This window comes from Alexandromys fortis, unplaced genomic scaffold (assembly GCF_014885135.2).
Source record: "Alexandromys fortis isolate MF-2015 unplaced genomic scaffold, M_Fortis_MF-2015_v1.1 scaffold_1, whole genome shotgun sequence".
Taxonomy (NCBI): domain Eukaryota; kingdom Metazoa; phylum Chordata; class Mammalia; order Rodentia; family Cricetidae; genus Alexandromys; species Alexandromys fortis.
Window position 1 is genome coordinate 41,230,594 of NW_026067927.1, and position 21,456 is coordinate 41,252,049.

The window sequence follows — 21,456 nt, forward strand, 5'->3', positions numbered from 1 at the left end:
CTGTGTCGGTTTCGTTTGGAGTTTGCTGAGTTTGGAGAATACTTACAATCATGTCTTTCATCAAAGTGGGAAAATTTTCCAGGCCAAGAGTTTGCCTCCTTTCTCCCTCCCCTCTGCTGGGGCTTCCTCCACACAATGGAGCTGGTCTTATGGGCGCCATCCCACAACTCTGCTAGACCTGGTGACTTTTTGTTCCCCCTCTCTCTCTCTCAAATGTATATTGGGGCTTTAGCTGTATGTATGTCTGTGTGAGGCTGCACATCCCCTGGAATGTGAGTTACAGACAGTTGTGAACTGCCATGAGGGTCCTGGGAATGGAACCCACGTCCTTTGGAAGAGCAGCCAGAGTGGCCAGTGCTCTTATCTCTCCAGTCCCTGCCTGGTGACATTTTAATGGTTTTGTTCTGCTCTTAACCATCCTGCTTCTTCCTTCTGCCTGAGCAAGTCTGCTTTGGAACCCTGTCAGTAAGTATTTTGTTATTTTGTCTTTTTTTTTTTTTTTTTTCTGAAGCTGAGGACCAAACCCAGGGCCTTGCCCTTGCTAGGCAATCACTCTACCACTGAGCTAAATCCCCAACCCCTGTCAGTAAGTTTTTAAATGTATTTTCAGAACTGCTTTTTGGGTTCACTTTGTGGTTTTTGTCTTCTATTGACACTCAGATTTTGCTCACCCTCCACTCCCCCCCCCCTTCTTTTCACCGTGAGCACCGTTGAGGGTGCTGTGTTAAATCATCTAGAGAATCCACTATCTGATCCTTGTCAAGGATAGTTTTGTTTTGTTTTGTTTTGAGGGGGGTTGGTTTGTTGTTGTTTTGTTTTTTCGAGCCAGGATTTCTCTATGGAATAGTCTTGGCTGTCCTGGAACTCTCTTCGTAAACCAGGCTGGCCTCGAACTCACTGAGATCTGCCTGCCTCTGCCTCCCAAGTACTGGGATTAAAGGTGTGCACCACCACTGTTCAACTCAAGGGTATTTTTTGTGGATTTTTTTATACTTTTCCTGGCTCCCCTTCCACTTTACTTTTTGGTATGCCTTGTCATCTTCCACTGCAAAATGAACATTTGAATGTTGGGGTTATAGCTCGACTCCTAACTACAGATACAGTTTTAATTCCAGAAATTAATTTGGTGGTTGCTTTATTTTTTCTTTATCTTGCTATTGAACTTTTCTTAGTGATTATATCCCTTGCCTCCTTAACCAGTTCACATTAAAGTTAATAAACTCTACTATATCCATACAGTGCGTCATTTACAGTCATTCACGGAACATTTAGTATGAGAAACTGCTACGGCTGCTGAAATACATCGTCAGATCTTATTCTCCACACAGTAAGACCTTGCTCTATCACTGACAACCTAAGGACTTACCACATAGGCACACGACAGACATTTGAATAAATGCACCATTTCAATGTGATAAGCCTTTGTAGGCTTATTCATGAAAATAATTTACTATGCTTTTCATGATTGTAGGGTTTTAAAATTATTCTTTCTGGCCAGTGAGATGGATCCACTGGTAACTTGCTATCAGTCTGACGATGTGAGCTTCATCCCCAGAAACTATATGGTAAGAGAACGCACACGCACGCGTGCTCACGCGCGCACACACACACACACACACACACACACACATGCTCACGCACACACACGCGCTAGGCACACACGTGCTCACGCACACACACACGCGCGCTCACGCACACACGCTCACACGCACGCACGCACACACGATAATGTCATAGAAAAACTTTAAACCATTCTTTCAAAAACACAGTGTCGTATGTCTCTCCCTGTAACACAAGCGTATGTGACATGTATCTCCACACGTACTCATCCGTGTACACTGCTCTTTAACCCAGCCCAGCCGCTTACCTTTGCAGTGCACTGCAATGGCACCCTCAACATTTTCACAAATATCGAGAAACTCTTGGACAATTGCCTCAGCAGGGGTGCTGCCATCCGGAAAGAAAAGATCATGGTGATCGAAACCAGCATCCGTAAAGCGCTTAGCATCATACATCCTCTTATTCAGACGGATAATGGTAGTTACATTGTGATTCTTAAAATATGGAATATAAGTCTCAGGAGAATGTTGGTGGTAACCTACATAAAGAAACGCACCACATCTTGTAAAATGCAGGAAGGAAAGAATGAAAAATAGTTTCACCTGAAAGAGGGTGGAAACAGTGTCTGGATTGGGGACTGAATACCAATTTGATTATAACTGTAAAACACAAAAGTTGTAAAAAGTTAACATCCAGGCAAAACAATGCGCTCCAATAACCACCAAGAGTGGTTAAATCATACAGACTGAGTCAAGCTTAGCTTAATTCTTTCGTCTCTTTCTAAGCTGGGCTGGGTCATTCTCAGAGGTGACCATGGCAATACCGGCAGCCAACCCCACAGCACACCAGAACTCAGGACTCTTCCTCCTGCCTCACTCAGACTCTCAAACAGCTGAGAGAACAGGCACACTCTACTATGCCCAGCTTGTGCTTCCATTTCCAAAGGCTACAATGGTTCCATAGTTTTGCATACCACTTTCAAGCCTCGATCTTGAATGAGGTCCACAGAAGGCAAGAAACCGCTCTGGTATTATCCAGTTAAAATCTCCATTTTCTGCTTTCTGCAAAGGAAGACCAGGACAAATAACCTTTGAACCCCATCTCCTTCCACCTCCCTTCTCAATACTCTCAGAGTTCCAAGCCACTGGCGTTAGCATGTTGTTGTTTATTAGTGAGCACAAGACAGAAATCTATTGTGCCTTGCTTTGGGTATTCCCAAGGGATGGCTAACCTTCCTGGTGTCAATCACTTTGTTTTAAAAGTATTTCTTTGCTTGGGTCATCAGCCTAGAAAACATACTCTGTACTCAATTACTATACTTCAACTACCTGGTTATTTTATCTGAAAAAATTCTTATGATAGGATACTAATTCCTAGTAAGGAAGCAAATGTGTCTAGTGTATAAGGACTCTAAAAGGTCTCTTACCCATTATCCTAAACAGACGAGTAACTTGCTATGTAAACAATTTTAATTTTGACTCCCTGAGGAAAAACAGGGAATGTGTTAGATAGAAGCACGGTCTCCACTGCTTCCATTTAACAAGAGGGAAGCAAGAAAACACTTTATGGTGTGTGTGTGTGTGTGTGTGTGTGTGTGTGTGTGTGTGTGTGTGTGCGCAGAGGACAGACACAGCCTTGGTGCCGTTCCTCAGGCGCTGTCCACCTTGCTCTTACTGTAACCTTGGATGGTCTCGACCTGCTATGTAAACAAGGATGCCCTTCAACTCAACAGAGCTCTGTCTGCCACTGACTTCCATGGGTTGGGATTATAAGCATACACCACCACACCTGGCAGAATAAGACTTTTAAAGAAACAAAAGGCAATTGACTGTGACAGAGAGAATCAGCACCAAGAGAGAGAAAAAAAATCACTCAACTGCAGTAGAAGAAACACCGCGCTTCATGTGCCAACTGCTATTTTAATATTTCATACACCTAGAAAAAGTATTTTTAAGTGTGTATGGTGCACACGTATGTGTGCGTGTTCGCATGTGTGGAAGCCCAAAGTTGACATCTGATGTTCAATCACTCTCTGCTTCATTTGTTGGGACACGGTCTCTTGCTAAAGCCAGAGCTTGCAAACACTAACTAGGCTGGTCTGGTCCACCCCTGGAATCATCTGTCTCTTTCTTTCAAGTGCTGGGATTACAGGTCTCAGCCATGCCTGCCTGGTTTACTCATTGGCATCACAAGGAGGACACAGTTGCCATGAGCGAACCCCAAGGATTTGCTCTATCTTTGCCATGAAAACAGCCCAGATCGTCAACAAAACACTTCAATTCTACTTCAGACTTCTAAATAAAAGCTCTTTAGAAACCGACAGCAAAAGCTAATTACCTACGGACTTGGGATATGAATGCATGGAGTATGGTCTAAAGAGCCTCCTCTCCTCAAAGTAACGACAGCTTTCCTCTTACTCATCTGTTTGGATGAGGGCGTCTAGAATCGAGGATTTTCTGGTTTTTTTTTTTTTTTATTTTTAAGTTAAAAGATATATAACTTAAAGATATCTGTGAATTTTCCTGCCTGGACACTTTCTCCTGCCCCATCTTCTTTATCTGATAGGGTAGGCCAGGACCAGAGCTCCTAGAAGAGACTTCAGTCTGGTAATAATAATCCACATTCCCACGTGAGCGTGTGTTGTGCTTGTGTACGCAAATGTGTATGTGTGTGTATGTGTGTATGTGTGTGGGCCAGAGGTCGACTTCCTCTCCACCTTATAGTGATACTTATTTATGTTTTAATAAATAAAGCTTACCTGAAGATCAGAAGGTAAAACTAAGCCACTAGAGGTCAGGCAGTGGTGTCACACACCTTTAATCACAGGATTTGGGAGACAGAGGCTACCTGGGCTAAACAAGATCAATGCAGAAACAGATCCAGGTGGTAGTGGCTCACACCTTTAATGCCAGTACTAGGGAGTCAAAGGCCTTTAATCCCAGCACTAAAAGGGAGGGGGATAGAGGCTCAGTCTGCAGCCCATCAGCCTTGTAAGAGGTATGATTTGTCTGTGGCTTGGTTGTTTTGCTTTTCTGATCTTCAGCTAGAACCCCAACATCGGTTGCACCACCTTATTTTTTGAGACAGGTTTTCTCACCGAATCTGGAGCTTACCGATATCAGCTAAAACAGTTGACCAGTGGGCCCCAGGGACACTGCTCTCTGTACCTCCCCAGTGCTGGCATTAAAGATGTCTGCTGCCACACTGGGCTCCTTTTATGGGCGCTGAGACCTAAATCAGGTTCTCGCTCTTACACAATAACCATTTCATCTACTGAGTCATCTCCCCAGCTCTGTTCCTGGATTTTTAACATGCGGATTCCAGTAAAAGGCTCACTCTTTTATCTAAAACATTTGGGGCTTTTTGTTTTTAGATAGGGTGTCACTACGTAGCCTCAAACTACAGGCTGGCCTGAAACTCACTATATGAGACCAGGCTGGCCTCAAAGATGCAGAGATCTACCTGAGTACTGGGATTAAAGGTGTCTGACACCAGGCCTGGTTATTTGTGCTTAGTTTTCATAACTGGAAACAGAAGTGTCCAGACAATACAAATCGGCTCTAACATCAGTCAAATATACTTTGGCGGTCACCAGACACAGCAACTAATTACCTTTCTGTGCCCACACTGAGGACTTCAAAACCTGTACCCCACCACTACAGGAAGGTCACCAAGACTAAAAACAGAATTTAAACTAAGCATTGCAAAGACTATACCAATGAATGCCTGTTCACCACGTATTAAACTCAGAAATCGGCCTCTGTCTCCTGAGTGCTGTGAATTTTTTTTTTTTTTAAGAGACAGGGTTTTTCTGTGTAACAGCCCAGGCTGTCCTGGAACCAACTCTGTAGACCAGGCTGGCCTCAAATTCATGGAGATCCACCTGCCTCTGCCTCCCGAGTGTTGGGATTAAAGGTGTGAGCCACTACCAGTCACAGCTGTCAAGTTGTTCCTACATCTTAAATGTTTTCAGCACACACACTGCAGAGACAACACACGTGTGAATGAGCTTGACTCAGGGACCCGTTTCTCAAGCACATATCCATCAAAACATCATCCCGGCCAGTGGGATGACTTAACAGGTCACGCAGTTGCCACACAAGCCTAATGACCACAAGTTGGGCCCCAGAACCCACGCAGATGTGAAAGGAGAAAATTGGCTCTGCTAAGTTGTCCTCTGACCTCACAAGCTCACCAATGCATATCATACACACACATATAAATAATAATAACAGTAACAACAAATTAAAAGCGTTACTTTGTGCACTAATATGGATACGCCGATCAAGGGCACTTCAGTGTGGGGCAGGGAGTCTGAGAAGAGCCGGAACTTACTTCATAGTGTTCATATTCATCAAGGTTAAATGCGTTGAAATTTAAAAAGCCATACTGCATTGCCTAAAATACGAAAGGAAAACTTTTTAAGAACAAAGGTATAAACAAAAAAACCAACGTCCTACCCAAGTTTCTACTAAGCACCAGGAAACGTCCTAGAAAGTATCAATGAATTCATGCTGAGCGATTTCTAAGGCTATGGGAGTTTTGTTCGCTTATTTGTTGCTGGGCCCTATGCCATACCCCCAGCCCTGAAACTTTCTGAGAAAGCAATTGTGACTCACTTTTTTTATATAAAACTTTGTAACAATGTTGAACTCAAAGTTCAATGCCTGGAAAGAAAACTGAGTCTCATGTTACTGTGTTGTTGGTACAGGGGCTGGGACCTAGGACATTGTATAGGCTAACCCAACAACGTCACTGAGCAAGTCTCTGCCCCACGGCTACTATGTTACAGATATATAAACAGAACTTGGAAGAAAAAAGTATTCAACTTTTTTATTTTAAATCAGACACGCTCAAAACTAATACTGTATCTAGAACCGAATTACTTAACTCTCTTATTTGTGCCTTATTTTTGTGATGCTGGGGTTGAACCCTTAGCCTCTCACATGCTACACTGCCATGGGACAATGATCTTTTATCCTGTCACTTGTATTATTTTTAATAAAATGCTGATTGGCCAGTAGCCAGGCAGGAAGTATAGGCGGGCCAATGAGAACAGGAAAACTGTGGAAAGAGGAAAGCTCAGTCTACAGTTGTGACCCAGCCTCAGAGGAAGCCAAAAAAGGTACCAAGACACGTGGCTAACACAGATAAAAATAATGGGTTAATGTAAAATGTAAGAACTAGTTAATAAGAAGCCTGAGCTAATAGGCCAATCAGTTTATAATTAATATAGGCCTCGGTGAATTTATTTGGGACTAAACGGCTACAGGACTGGGCAGGACAGAAACCTCGGTCAACACAAATAAGGTACCAAGCCATGTGGCTAACGCAGACAAGAATTGTGGGCTGATATAAATTATAAAAATTAATTAATAAAAAAGCCTGAGCTCTGGGCCAATCAGTTTATGATTAATGTAGACCTCTCTGTGATTTTTTAATGGCTGTGGGAACCGGGCAGAACAGAAACCTCAGTCAACACTACAGTAGTGCTCAACCAACTAACGGACAAACCCAGCCTGTGGCTTTTCCATCCCATTCATGCAGAGAAGCAATGAGAAATTCAGAATGAGCTATCGCTTTGGGGTCCCTTTAATGTTAACTGGGAATGGAATACTTCTGACCTCACACCCCTCTTTTGAAGAAATTCTAACAGAACTGTGCAGAACGCCTCATCTTCTCCAAGACACTCACCTTCTTTACTGCGTGAAAACAGTCGAGAAGTGTAATATAGAAACTGCAGCTTCCGTAGGCAGCATCTCTGAAATTCCCAAAGTGTTACTCTGTTAATGTTCTACAGCATACTCACCCCAGACAAAACTGGTTAGAAGTCAATGTGCCAATGATCTCTAAAGCACAGACCCAAGCATTTTGTTCCCACAGCTATACCACAACTTTGAACAATTTAACTGGGTAACTTTTCCCTAATTCTTTTCTTTTTTAATTTATTTAACTTGATTTTATGCACACGGGGTAAGATTCCCTGGAACTGGAATTACAGACTGTAGTGAGCTGTCATGTGGGTACTGAGAATTGAACCCAGGTCCTCTGGAAAAGCAGCCAGTGCTCTTAACTGCTAAGCCATCTCTCCTGACCCCTTTCTAATTCTTAAGGGTCAAAATTCCAATAAAAATACTAGAGCAAAAGAGCATCCAAACCTTTGGGTAAAACAAAACAAAAAACTCTCCACACCTGAGCAAGTGCACAATTAGCCGACAGTCAAATACACCAGCCCTATATCAATCAATGGGAAGAGAGGAAACTCTCCAAGTGCAGGAATACAATGACTTTGACAGCAACTGTTAACTACTATCAATAATTCCTTAATGTGATTGACAATTCTCCAACCCAGCTAAAGGCATGCCGATTCAACCTTGCAAAGAATCTGATGCACGATCTCTCTGAGAACCACGGTGGCTCAAGGCCTGCTCTATTCAAGCCCCACTCCTATCTGAACACACATGCTTGCTTCATGAATACCCTGACCTGAGCCATCAGAAATCACCCTCAATTGCTCGCCCACCTTATTCACTGAGGTAAGATCTCTCAGCAAACCCAGAGTCCACCTACATGACTGGCCTTGCTAGCCTAGCTTGCTCTAGGGATATACTGTCTTTTTTTTCCAAGGCAGGAATTGCAGGCAGGTTGTCATTCCCACCCAGCATTCATGGGAACTGGAGAACCTAAACCCTGGTCTCCAGGCCTGTGCAGCAACTGCTTTAATCACTGAGCCATCCCCTCAAGATGCACACTAGAGGACTCTAAACACAGGGAGTTCAAAAGCAAAAGGTCTAAGACACAGCAGGAAAGGTAACCTAAGAGCAGTCTCTAGGGCAAGAGGGAATCTTTGAGAATAAGAGCCAAGTTCTACACCCCAAAGTGTGGCAGTCACACATGCATGTGTAAGACTCAGCTGTATGGGGTTTAGGCTCAGTGGTGTGTGCCTGTGCAGTGCCTGAGTTCAACTCCTAAGTGCTACACACATACATGTGCACATGTACACATATGTATGCAATGTCTGTTTACATTAGTGTTTCCTTTCCAAATTCCAAATATGCAACAACTTTAAAAAAAGAGAAAGGGCTATGAATACTGATCAAACAGTGGGTGAGAGCAGGCACTAAATCTGCTTGTTTGCAGGTAGGCAGTACCATAGTTCCTATCTTCATTACCAACGGAGGCTTAAGTTTGTAAAGGAGACAACAGCAAAGCTGACAACCAGTTCTCTATCTGATATCCAAAGCGAGCTATTAACAACCACAGGACAGGCATGGTAATGCATGCCTGTAACCCTAGAATTTGGGAGGTGCAAAGAAGAGGATCAAGGGACAATGCGAACCGTATCTCAAAAAAACTGTATCTCAACAACGACAAAAAACAAATAACTCAATTAAAAAATGGGGTACAAAGTTAAAACAGAAAATTCTCGACAGAAGAATCTCAAATGGCTGACAAACATTTAAAGAAACACTGAGCACATTTAGCCATCAGGGAAACGTAAATCAAAACGGCTCTGAGATTTCATCTTACACCTATCAGAATGACTAAGATCAAAACTACAAGTGACAGCTCATGCTGGTGAGGATGTGGAGCAAGGGGGTACACTCTCCCACTACTGGTAAGAGACCAAACTCGTACAGCCACTTAGGAAACCAATATGGCGTTTTCTCAGAAAACTGAGACTCAATCTACCTCAAGACCCAGCTCTTGGGCATCTACCCAAAGGATGCTTCATCTTACCACAAGGACATTTGCTCAACTATGTTCATAGCAGCTTTAAATTCGTAATAGCCAGAAACTACAAACAACCTAGATGCCCCTCAATCAAAGAATGGATAAAGAAAATGTGGTACATTTACCCGGTGGAGTATTACTCAGGTAAGGACAATGACATCATGAAATTTGCAGACAAACAGATGGAACTAGAAAAAAACATCCTGAGTGAGGTAACCCAGAGCCAGAAAGGCAAACATGGTGTGTACTCACTTCGTAAGTGATATCAGCTGTAAAGTAAAGAACAATCATGCTACAATCCACAGAACCAACCAAAGAAGCTAAGTAATAAGGAGGGCTCAAAGGGAGACGCTTGGGTCTCCCTGGGAAGGGGAAACAGAATAGACTTTACAGATGGACGGGTGGGTGGGGATGGGAATAGGAGGGATCAAGTTGGTGGAGATGGAGAGGGAAGAGTACTGGAAGAGACACTGGAGGGGGGCATTTGGGGTGAGGGAGAAACCTAGTGTAATGAAAACTCCCAAGAAGCCGGGGCGGTGGTGGCGCATGCCTTTAATCCCAGCACTCGGGAGGCAGAGGCAGGCGGATCTCTGTGAGTTCGAGACCAGCCTGGTCTACAGAGCTAGTTCCAGGACAGGCTCCAAAGCCACAGAGAAACCCTGTCTCGAAAAAAAAAGAAAAAAGAAAAAGAAAAAAGAAAAAAAAAAAAACCTCCCAAGAAATCTACAGGGTCACCCCAAGACTCCTAGCAATAGTGGATATGCAGCCTGAACAGGTCATCTCCTGTAGCCAAGACTTCCAGAGGAGGTCCATCCACATAACTACGGACCTACAATTTGTCCTGCCTACAAGATGTGGTGGGGTAAAGGAGGAGCAGAACTGAGGGAATGGCCAATCAGTGACTGACCGGTCCAGTCTGAGACCCATGCCAGGAGAAGCTCACACTGGACACTGCCTAGAGTGCCAGGATTCGGAGGCTGGAGAGCACAGAGACCTAGAACCAAATACGACTGGCAGAGAAAAAAGTCAATGTAATGATGTCTATTGGTTGATAGTCTGCTATACTCATAGACTGGAGTCAAGCCCAATTAACATCAGAAACATCAGATAGGCTTTATCCAGCAACTGACAGAAACAGATGACCCACAGCTAAACATTAGGAAGAGCACAGGGATTCCTGCACAAGAGGGGGAAAGAATTATAGGAGTCAGAGGGGTCAAGAAAACCCACAGAATCAACTAACCAGGGCTCATAGAGGCTCACAGAGACTGAACTGACAGTCAGGGAGCCTGCATGGAGCTGGCCTATGCCCTCTATTTATATGTGACAGCTTGGTCTTCTTGTGGGACTCTCAACAGTGGAAGTAAGGGCTGTCTCTACCTCTTGACAGCCTTTGGAACCCCTTCCTCCTACTTGGCTGCCTCGTCCAGCCTTAATAAGAGAGGAAGCGCCTGCCTAGTCTTACTGCAACTTGAGACGCCATGTTTGGGTTTTACCATGGGGGGGGGGCCCTGTTCTTTTCTGAATAGAAATAGAGGAGTGGATGGGGGTGGGGCTGAGAGGTAGTTGGTGAAGGGGAGACTGGGAAAAGTGGAGGGAGAGAAAACTGTGGTCGAGGCGTTAAAAAAAATTAAAAATTCATTTAAAAAGATAAAAGAATTACCACTAAGAACTTCCTGGTAAGGATCTGACCAAACAGATCAGGTAGGTCTATTTGGTCTATAGATTTATACATTTATACAAACAGATCTACACATTTACCTGAAAGGAATATAGGCTGTATCTCCAAAGATTAATGTTCTATATGCATCTTCTGGAGTCCTCCCCAAATATATAACCTGTATTTGGAAAAAAAGAAAAGGGCAATTTACTTCTAAATGACACAGTTCTATCACCAAGAAGCAGTTTTTACAAAAGTTCTAGCCTAGCAGCAGAGCCAAGTTCTCAGGCTCCCAGGATCCTAAGTTAATTGTTTGTTTCAACCTTATAGACAGAAGTTTCTGGCCTGCCCAGTCCCACAGCCATTCAGTCCCAAATAGACACACAAAGGCTTATATTAATTATAAACTGTTTGGACTATTGCTCAGGCTTATTACTAACTAGCTCTTACAACTTAAACTAACCCATAATTCTTATGTATGTTTAGCCATGTGGCTTGGTACCTTTTCCCAGTAGGCATTCTCATCTTGCTTCCTGTGTCTGGGTAATGACTGACTCTCTGCCTTTCCTCTTCCCAGAATTCTCCTAGTCTGGTTGCCCCACCTATGGTTCCTGTTGGGCTACTGGCCAATCAGCGTTTTATTAAACCAATATGAAAGACAAATCTTTGCAGTGAACAAAAGCATTTCCTACAGTACAACCTACCAGGGAAGAGTCCTCCTTGCCACGTGAACCCTGAGTGCACCAACACTAAACAACCTGTGCTAAGAAGTGTAGCACTTTAAAAACACATTTTCTTTCTTTCTTTTTGTTGAGACAGTCTCATGAGCTTTCTAGCCCTGGCTGACCTAGAACTCACAATGCAGACCAGGCTGATCGTAAACTCACGGAGATGCACCTACCCCAGGAATGCACTACCAGACCTGGCCAAATCCCCTTCTTTACCAATTGTAGTTCATGCTGAGATACCTTGATTGTGGCCAGGAGTCTTTTCTTCAACTTTTGTATATTGTTTTGAGGTCTTTTCATCTGAGGGCTTCACCTGTACATCTGAAGAAGCTGATCCTATTTTCCCCAGCCACCACTATCTGCAGAGTGTTTCCAAATCCCATGTAAGAACCAGGGACCCACATGCATTCAGTTAGACACATATGAAGAAACTAAATTAAATTCCAAAGCTTATTTATGGAAAATAGATTTTAAATTACAATAGCAAAAAAAATAAAAAAATAAAAAATCGAATCTAGGAGTATCTTGGTAGCAGAGTGCAGAAGATCCTGAATTTGATTCCCTAGGCCTGAGAAACAGAATAAAAGGGAAAAAACACTACCAAGTTACTTATAAGCTACTGTTGCTTCTTTTGGTTTTTGTTTCTCAAGACAGGGTTTCCCTGGGCAGCCCTGGCTATCCTGGAACTCTATCTGGAGATCAGGTTAGCCATAAACTCAAAAGATTCACCTGCATCTACCTCCTGAATGCTAGGATTGAAGGCCTGCACCACCAGCACCAGCTCAATTACAAGATTCTGATCTCTAGTGCTTAATACTGTAAGTGAAAGTTGTTCTTCTGGCTGGAGGCGCTCTGAAGTGAAGGCTGTGTTTCCTATCACTCAGCTCCTGTCCAAGCATAAATGAATGGCTCTACTGTGTAGAACCCAATGTACTTAGGATAATAAAGAGCACTTAATAACAGTTCATAAGTAAGTTGACTTTAATGTAAGCCTATCACTAGATTAAAAGCAATTATTTTTTAAAAAAAAGAAAGTAACAAAGACAGACATGGTGGTGCATTCTTTTAGTCCATGTACTCGGGAGGCAGACAGTTGAATCTCTTGAGTTCAAGCCCAGCCTAGCCTACAGAGAAGAGAGTTCCAGGACAGACAGGACTACATAGAGAAATCGTGTCTCAAAACAAAGATTAAGAGACCACAGCTGGGGACGCGTTCATTTGGTAAAGTGATTACTAAGCAAGCACGAGCATTCGAAGTCGGATCCCCAGGATCTGTGTAAAAGGTGAACATGGCAATGCAAGTCTCTAACTGCAGTGCTAGGAAGCGGACAGGCAGATCTCTGAAGTCCAGTGGTCAGAACAGCCTAGCCAAACTGATGAGCCTCCAGGCTCAGTGAGAGATCCTGCCTCAAAAAAAAAGGAGGTGGAAAATGAGGAAGACACATACATCTACCTCTTGTCTCTATACATAGGTGTATACACACACACACACACACACAATAAGTCAACAACACGTTAATATATCAAGCAAAAATCTTAAGCATAAAGCTAGATCTTAGAACAAATAATAAAAACTTGACAACTTTCAGAGGATATTTCAATTATTTTGTTTTAACAGTTATAAATGGCCTGTCTCCCCAATATCTGAACTGTTTCTTGCTAGAATTTTATTCCTTTTAGTCTCAAAAGACCACAAACTATAGCTGTAAACCTTCCCTATCAACTTGACTGGGTTTGGAATCATCTAGAAGACACACAACCTCTACCAGTCTCTGAAGCATTTCTAGAGCAGTTTAAAGAGAAAAGACTTGTTCTCCAGTGGGCTGAGGCTTCAGACTAGGCAGGATTCCCTGTTCTGTTTCTGAGAAGTGAAGAATCCCGGCCACATCCCCCATTATAAACTACACTGAACTCTCTTCGACCAGGAGCCAAAATAAATCCTTCTATTACATTATTTTTGTTAAGTATTTAGTTACAGCAATGGGAAAATAATACACTAATTAACAGAATGCTCAAATATTTACTTATCTTCAGTGACGTTATGAAAAGGTCTAACATAACATCAATCAATTCCAAGAACAAAGAAAGGTATTCTTTTTTTTTATTGATATTTATTGTGCTCTACATTTTTCTCTGCTCCCCTCCCTGCCTCTCCCCTCCTCCTTCAATCCTCCCCCAAGGTCCCCATGCTCCCAATTTACTCCGGAGATCTTGTCTTTTTCTACTTCCCATGTAGATTAGATCTATGTAAGTCTCTCTTAGTGTCCGCATTGTTGTCTAAATTCTCTGGAATTGTGGTTTGTAGGCTGGCTTTCTTTGCTTTATGTTTAAAAACCACCTATGAGTGAGTACATGTGATAATTGTCTTTCTGTGTCTGGGTTACCTCACTCAAAATAATGTTTTTTAGCTCCATCCATTTTCCTGCAAAATTCAAGCTGTCATTATTTTTTTCTGTTGTGTATACTCCATTGTGTAAATGTACCACATTTTCCTTATCCATTTCTTCGGTCGAGGGGCATTTAGGTTGTTTCCAGGTTCTGGCTATGACAAACAAAGCTGCTATGAACATAGTTGAGCACATGTCCTTGTGGCACGATTGAGCATCCTTTGGATATATACCCAAAAGTGGTATCACTGGGTCTTGAGGAAGGTTTTTGTCCTAATTTCCTGAGAAATCACCACACTGCTGGGATTAAAGGCTCCTGGTTCACTGCAACTTTTATTAGTGATCGAATTGGACATCATGCTGTAAACTCCTGAACATGTCAGACACATCAGATAAACTCTCTCCTGGAGGATACTAGAATTATAATAAAGAGAACTGCCAAGAAAACAAAACTAAGACATTGTAATCCTGAATGAATCACCTGAACAAATACACAGAACCAAAGCCCACTAGTCAGTAAGAAGAGCATGTGTGTGTGTGCATACACACGTAATTCAAACTAATGAAATCCAGAGAACCTTCTTTCAGAGTTTCTCTAGCTTTCCAAGACCTTCTCTGTATAAAACTATACAAGCTTTTTGCTTAAACATCAATTTAAAGTGATTTTTATTCCGCCAGACTGTAGCTTCATGGTTTCTTTAAATACCAAAGTGGTAATGCCCTGATTTCTTTCTAAATTTCAAGAGAAAAATAGCCTTTTAATTCATTAAGTAACTGTGGGTTAGTCTTGGAATACAAGTTCAATTCAGAAGAAGAGAACAATGTAGCATTTTTTTCCTATGGAGGGAGGTGAGGGAAAACTCCAGATTCCCAGCGATGAACTTTTAAAAAAGCTGTGGTTTTAAAATCTGTTTGGGGAATGAATACATAGAAATAGATATTATAAGACTTAACAGGATAAGTGTTGAAAGAAACTTAGCGATTTAATCTAAGCCCCTGTACATATAACTATTAAATACTTGCTAGGAAGCTGGAGAGATGGCCCAGCGGTTAAGAGCTCTTGCTGAACTTGCTGAGGACCCGGGTTCATTCCCAGTTGGTGGCTCACAACCATCTATAACCCTAGATCCAGGGGATCTGACACCCTCTTGTAGTTGCCACAAACACTGCATGCACACGGTGTACAAAGCCATAGGCAAGCACTTTTACACATGAAGTAAAAACAAATCTTTAAATAACGTCTGCTAATATCTGCAGTTTTTCCTTTCATACCTACTTGTCTTTCTGACCCGAAGACCTTCCCACCTGAAGTTATTCTCAAAGTGGCTCTCAGGAGGAACCCTATTAACTGGTTTCTATATTAATACAAATGCTCAGATGAGCAAAAATTATCAAGAATCAACACAATTTCATAATATATCACTGCCGGCTACTTGGACACAAGGAATGCCTTGGCAAATGCTTTCGGGATATTTATATCAGAAGCTATGTATACAGAATGCCCACTCGAATGTCACGATGCTATTTTGAAGACAAGAAACAAATGATTACCAAGAGAAAGATTAGACACTATGACAGCCAGATTCCAAGACACTCCCAAATCACATTAGCTTCTTGTATTTCCACCTTTAACCTCTCCTCTCTTACAGTAACAGGGACAATATGTGCATTGTCACAAATTACAGAGACAACGAGAGTGTGGGACTGGGGAGAGGGCTCAGTGGTTAGGAGCACCAGCAACTCTTCCAGAGGACCCTGGTTTTACTCGCAACACCTACTTCGTGGTAAATGGTCTGTAACTCCAGTTCTAGGGGATCAGACACTGTCTTCTGGCCTCCAAGGGCACAGCACACATGCGATACAGACACATACAGGGGGAAAAAAACACTCATATACATAAACATATACAAATGTTTAACGGAGGGAACAAAGACCCAGCAGAGAGACTTCTGAGACGAGGCACAGAGAATGTGGCTCTGCCTTGATCCCTCACACTGGGTAAAGCAAACTGTCACTTTGGGAACATCACATGGTGAACAGTGTCTCCTGCCAAAGTTCAACAGTGACTTGCCAGAGATGTCTGGAGAAGATCCTCAAGATTACTGAGGACCAGGAGCTTGAGAATCAGACCCACACAAGAGAAGCCCCTCCCAATTACTAACCCAGAGAGTATTTGCTGGGACTGTAGCTCAGTTGAAAGAGTGCTTGTCTTAGAAGCACAAAGTCCTGGCTTTTGTCTCCAGCACCACATAAAACAGGGCAAAGCAGATTCAAAGTAAACCTGGGTAACAGGACACCCTTCATCAAAACAAACAAACAAAACCCAGATCATTTCCTATTATTTTAGGTCACCAACTCTAGAGGTGACGTGGTTATACAGTAGCATGCCCAGTGGTAAGGAAAAGACTCAGTTTATAATACTATATAAAACAACTGCATCAAAATTACTCATATCATATCTCTGCAATAATCATGTAATCTTCCAGTTGTTTTATGAAAATTACATGACCATTGCAGAGATATGATACGATCAGTAATTTTTATTCAGCAACTGAAGTCCCAAGAAAGTATTAAGTACTTGTAGCAAGATGATCCTTTTTAAATCAATGAAATCACAGCCAGCCAAGAATGGTGGTGTGGTGCAGAGACAGAGACTGTGGTCCCAGCTACTTGGCAGGAAGCTTAAGAATGGGAATACAAGGTCAGCTTGAGTGGAACGATGAGACTCTCTGACACAGACACAAAAACAAACGACGGGTCCCATTTAGACCGCCTCACACTACGTCCCTTCTTATTTATTCTTTTTAAGTCTTTGATTACAAGTTCTGGGTCCTGTGAGGACCCGTGACCCTGGAGTACTGGAAGATGCCACTAGTGACAGAGGGCTTGGTGACCTAGAAAAGGCGCCCCTACTCCATCATGTATGGTTTTAATTCTGACAAGCCCAGCCTCTGGCCACGAAGACCCAACATAACATGTGTTTCTCATTTCTGTTCATACACACTTTGAAGCTTCGTCTCCATACTTAGAGAGGCTCTGATAATGTGTCAAGACCAAACATCACACCAGTCCCAGTCAAGAACAAAAGGCATTTGGAGCCCAACAACAAACACAGCCACAGGAGAAACCAATAAACTATTTGCAAATATTCTTTATGCAAAAAAAGTCACAATGTTTGGAGTCTTTAAAGGCTCCTGTAACTATTTTCACATGTCAGCCAGATGACACAGTCTTTTCTGTGCCAAGAACTTGACTGAGTTAAAAAAAAAAAAAAACTTCAAATTACCACAGTACATGCACAAAATCAACAGAAGTTCATATTCAGCTGCGAAAAGTTGCAGAATATACATAACTCACAGACCCACATAAACACTAACAAAAAATGTCACAATTGTTTTTTCTAATGTGTGTGTGTGTGTACACGTGGAAGCTGGCAGACAATCTCAGCTGTCAACCTCAGCCAGGTTGTCTATTTCTGGCCTATTGTTCAGGCTTATAACTAACTAACTCTTACACCTTAAACTCACCCATAATTCTGTTTGCCACGTGGCTTAGTACCTTTTCTCAGCGAGGCATTCTCATTTTGCTTCCTCTGCATCTGGCTGGTGACTGATTCTCTGCCCTCCCTCTCCACAGGTTTCTCTTAGTCTGGCTGCCCCGCCTTTAATTCCTGCTTGGCTACTGGCCAATCAGTGTTTTAAAAAACCAATGCAAGTGACAAATCTTTACAGTGTACAACAGCACTATCCCACAGCAGTTCCCCTCCAGGTGGGACAGAAACTTCTGTCTACACCTGTCTCTAGTAAACACCATGCCCAGCTTTTTTATACAGGTTCTGGGAATCAAACTGAGATCCTCAAGTACTTTAGTAATCAAGCCCAGCCACTAACTCATTTTGTAAAACTATCAGATGGTATCCAGGTATGGTGGCACAGGCCTGTTAACACTAGGGAAACAGAGGCACAAGGGTGGAGCATCTGAAATCAGCCTGAGCTACAAAGCCCCGCCCTGCTTCAAAAGGAAACAAAAACCAAAGACATCAGCTGCCCTTACATTACAATAGCTTTAGCTTGCAATTACTTTTACTTATAAGCATATTATGGCTGACGTTAAGTTCCTTAGCTTAAGTATAGGAACTGTAAGTCCAGAATATCAAATCTCTCTACTATCCAGCTGCAATGGCACACACCTTTAGTCCCAGCACTTGGGAGGCAGAGGCAGGAGGATCTCTGTGAGTCTGAGGCCAGCCTGGTCTACAAGGTGACTTCTAGGACAGTGAGGGCTGTTACACAGAGAAACCCTGCCCCCGAACAAATAAACAAATAAATACATATGTATACAAAAAAAACGTGGAATTCCCCTCTGTATGTTGTGAATATGTTTTAGGTTAATAAAAAGCTGCTTTGGCCTATGGCAGGACAGAACAGAGCTAGATGGAAAAACTAAACTGAATGTGGGGAGAAAGAAGGTGGAGTCAGGTAGACGTCACATAGCTGCCGAAGCAGAAAGATGCCAGAACCTTTCCAGTAGGGCCATAGCCTCCTCGTGGCGATGCAAAGATAAACAGAAATGGGTAATTTAAGATATAAGAGCTAGGTAGAACTATAGGACTATGCTTAAGCTGTTGGCTAAACAGTGTTGTAATTAATGTAGTTTCTGTGTGATTATTCGGGTCTGGGCAGTAGGGAAACTAAAGTGCAGTCTCTGTTTACAAAAAACAAAACAAAAAAAAAACTCGATGCTTTTTTATTTTTTTCTGATAGTTTCATACATGTATATAAAAATGTTTTAGTCATGTGGCTTTGTTTTTGATTTGTGAAGCAGAGTATCACTATATCACCCTGGATGGCCTGGAACTTGCTATGTATACAAGGCTGGTCTCTAACTAAAAAAGATTCATCTACCTGCCTGTCTTTGCCTTCCCAATGTTTTAATTGAAGGCATGTGCCACCATGCCCAGCACATTCTGATTTTTTTAAAAAGAAAGATCACCATTTTTTGATATTTTTATTTTTTATGTGCATTGGTGTTTTGCCTGCATGTATGTCTGTATGAGGATGTCAGATCCTAGAATTACAGACAGTTGTGAGCTGCCTTGTGGGTACTGGGAACTTTAGAAGACCAGTCAGTGCTCTTAACCTCTGAGCCATCTCTCCAGCCCTGCATTTTACTTATTTATTATCTATTTATTAGCATTGAGTCTCATGTAGCCTATGCTGGCTCCAAACCCCCCTATGTAACCAACACTGAACATGAACGTTGTATCCTCCAACTCCTAAGTGCTAAGGATAATAAGCATGCACCACCACACCGTGTTTATTCCACATTAGGGATCAAGTCCTAGGTTTGCTGCATGCTGGTCAAGCTTCTGCCAACTGAACTATATATCCTCAGCTATGGGATCACAATTTTTAAACATGGGTGAGGGTAGAGGACTACAAACTATTTAAAAATATTGTTAGTTACATAACCCTGGACGGCTGCTCTTCTCCAAAGGTGGCATTAACTGCTCATTTGGGGTCACTCTGCTTGTTGCTGATAAGAGACCACTGCCCGACCCTAATTTATAGACAAGAAACCATCCTGTCTAAAAGCAGGACTGAAAAGATAAGAGCAACAGATTTGCAAACAAGAATCACACATACTCAAAGAGTCAGTTAATACCACTCAGCCGATATCCCAGGGGCCGCAGGGTCTTGGGGGCGCTGACTTGAGTGGACAGAGAAGTAAGCCTCGTGAGCTGGGAGCAGATCTGCCTCCACCCTGGTACAGCGGACATGCTGTGTGTGTGGCGTCTGCCTGTGGGCCTGGCTGCTTGCTATGTTTACAGCCTTTAGCATCCAAGGTTTACCCCGGAGTGTTTACAGAGCCTGTTACCATCCCACCTGGTTCTACCCCTATGGTTTCCATTGCCCCATCTGTAGGGCAGGTTGAACTGTCCAGTCCCTCTGCTCTGGAGCCACCTTAACTGGCTACTGAGAGTCCAAAATAATGAAATCACTTAAAAAATGCAGCAGAGGTCCAAAAGTCCACCACTAAATAAAGTCCTGAAGTTCTCAGCTTTACTGTTAAGGCAATCTCACACTGTGGGATTCTACTCACAGACTGCTGAGCTAATATATTCTCAGGAATTAATTAGGACCATAATTTTCCATATGAATGCTTATAAGTAAGCCATTCTAAAGACTGTTAAGACCATTTAAAAAACATATAGTGACAAATATTTACTAGGGAACCTACAAGTTACCAGAATTAGTTCTTCCAGAATAATTTATTAACCACGGAGGAAAGCAAACTTGCAAGCTATACGGTAAGGAGTCTGCTGTGTCATGGAGTCTACACTAGGAGACTTTGAATTAATTCTATTTATTTATTTATAGAGGAAAATGTTCCAGTCAGCTGGGAGGTGGTGGCCCAGGCCTTTAATCCCAGTACCTGGGAGGCAGTGGCAAGTGGATCTCTGTGAGTTCAAGGCCAGCCTTGTCTACACAGCTAGATCCAGAACAGTCTGAGTTACAGACACAATGAAACCCTGTATTGAAAAGTCAACAAACAAAAAAGCCTTGCCCTCAGAAGTATGTGTAACCTAGAAGGTAAGAACCAGTAAGACAGAACAGCAACTGTTTTTAATTTAAAAAGCAGATTTCAAGGCAGCAAGACAGATCAGTGGGTGGAGGAGTTTGTCACCAAGGCTGACAGTCTCAGCTTGATCCCTGGGCCCCACACAGTGGAAGAGAATTGACTTTTAGATGTTGTTCTCTGACCTCCAAATGTGTTCCATGGTGTGCACAAGCACATACACACACAAATTAAGATAAATGTAGCTCAGTGGAGCACTTAACCAGCAGGCATTAAGTCCTACGTTCAATCCTAAATTAAGTGTGGGGGGGGGGCAGGTAAAGGGAAGCTCAGAGGCTGAGAAGGTGACTCAGTGGTTAAGAAAGCTTGTTGCTCTTCCAAAGGACCCGAATTCAGGTTCCAGCACCCACATTAGTCAGGTCACAACCAACTCCAGTTCCAGGAGGTCCGACACCCTCTTCTGACCTCTGAAGGTCCCAGACAAATACATGGAGCACAAACATACCTGCAGGAAAAAAATCTATATACATACATAAATCTTTTATTAAAAAAATTGGAAATTGACAGGCATTTTGTAAAATGTTGAGCAAATACGTTAAAAACCCACTAACCCTTGTTTAATAACTTTAAAACTGTTAATAAAATTGTTTTGTAACATATATATTTTTTTTGTTTGTTTGTTTGTTTGTTTTGATTTTTTAGACAGGGTTTCTTTGTGTAGCCCTGGCTGGCCTTAAACTTGAGAGATCTACCTTCCTCTGTCTCCCAAATGCTGAGATTAATGGAGTGTACCAACACTGTCTGGCCT

The 21,456-nt window shown here is 42.5% G+C and overlaps 1 protein-coding gene across 12 annotated transcripts in view; it reads right to left on the minus strand.

Annotated features, from left to right (window-relative positions):
• Cdc14b (cell division cycle 14B) overlaps positions 1-21,456 on the minus strand; it is a 77,081-nt gene that overhangs the window by 21,742 nt on the left and 33,883 nt on the right. For all 12 annotated transcript variants that reach the window (XM_050144543.1, XM_050144539.1, XM_050144542.1 and 9 more), the window contains 5 exons: positions 11,056-11,132; positions 7,255-7,321; positions 5,896-5,958; positions 2,534-2,621; positions 1,868-2,098 (listed from right to left, as the gene is read on the minus strand). In XM_050144543.1, the coding sequence (XP_050000500.1) occupies positions 1,868-2,098; positions 2,534-2,621; positions 5,896-5,958; positions 7,255-7,321; positions 11,056-11,132 (526 nt within the window). The remainder of the gene's footprint in view (positions 1-1,867; positions 2,099-2,533; positions 2,622-5,895; positions 5,959-7,254; positions 7,322-11,055; positions 11,133-21,456) is intronic.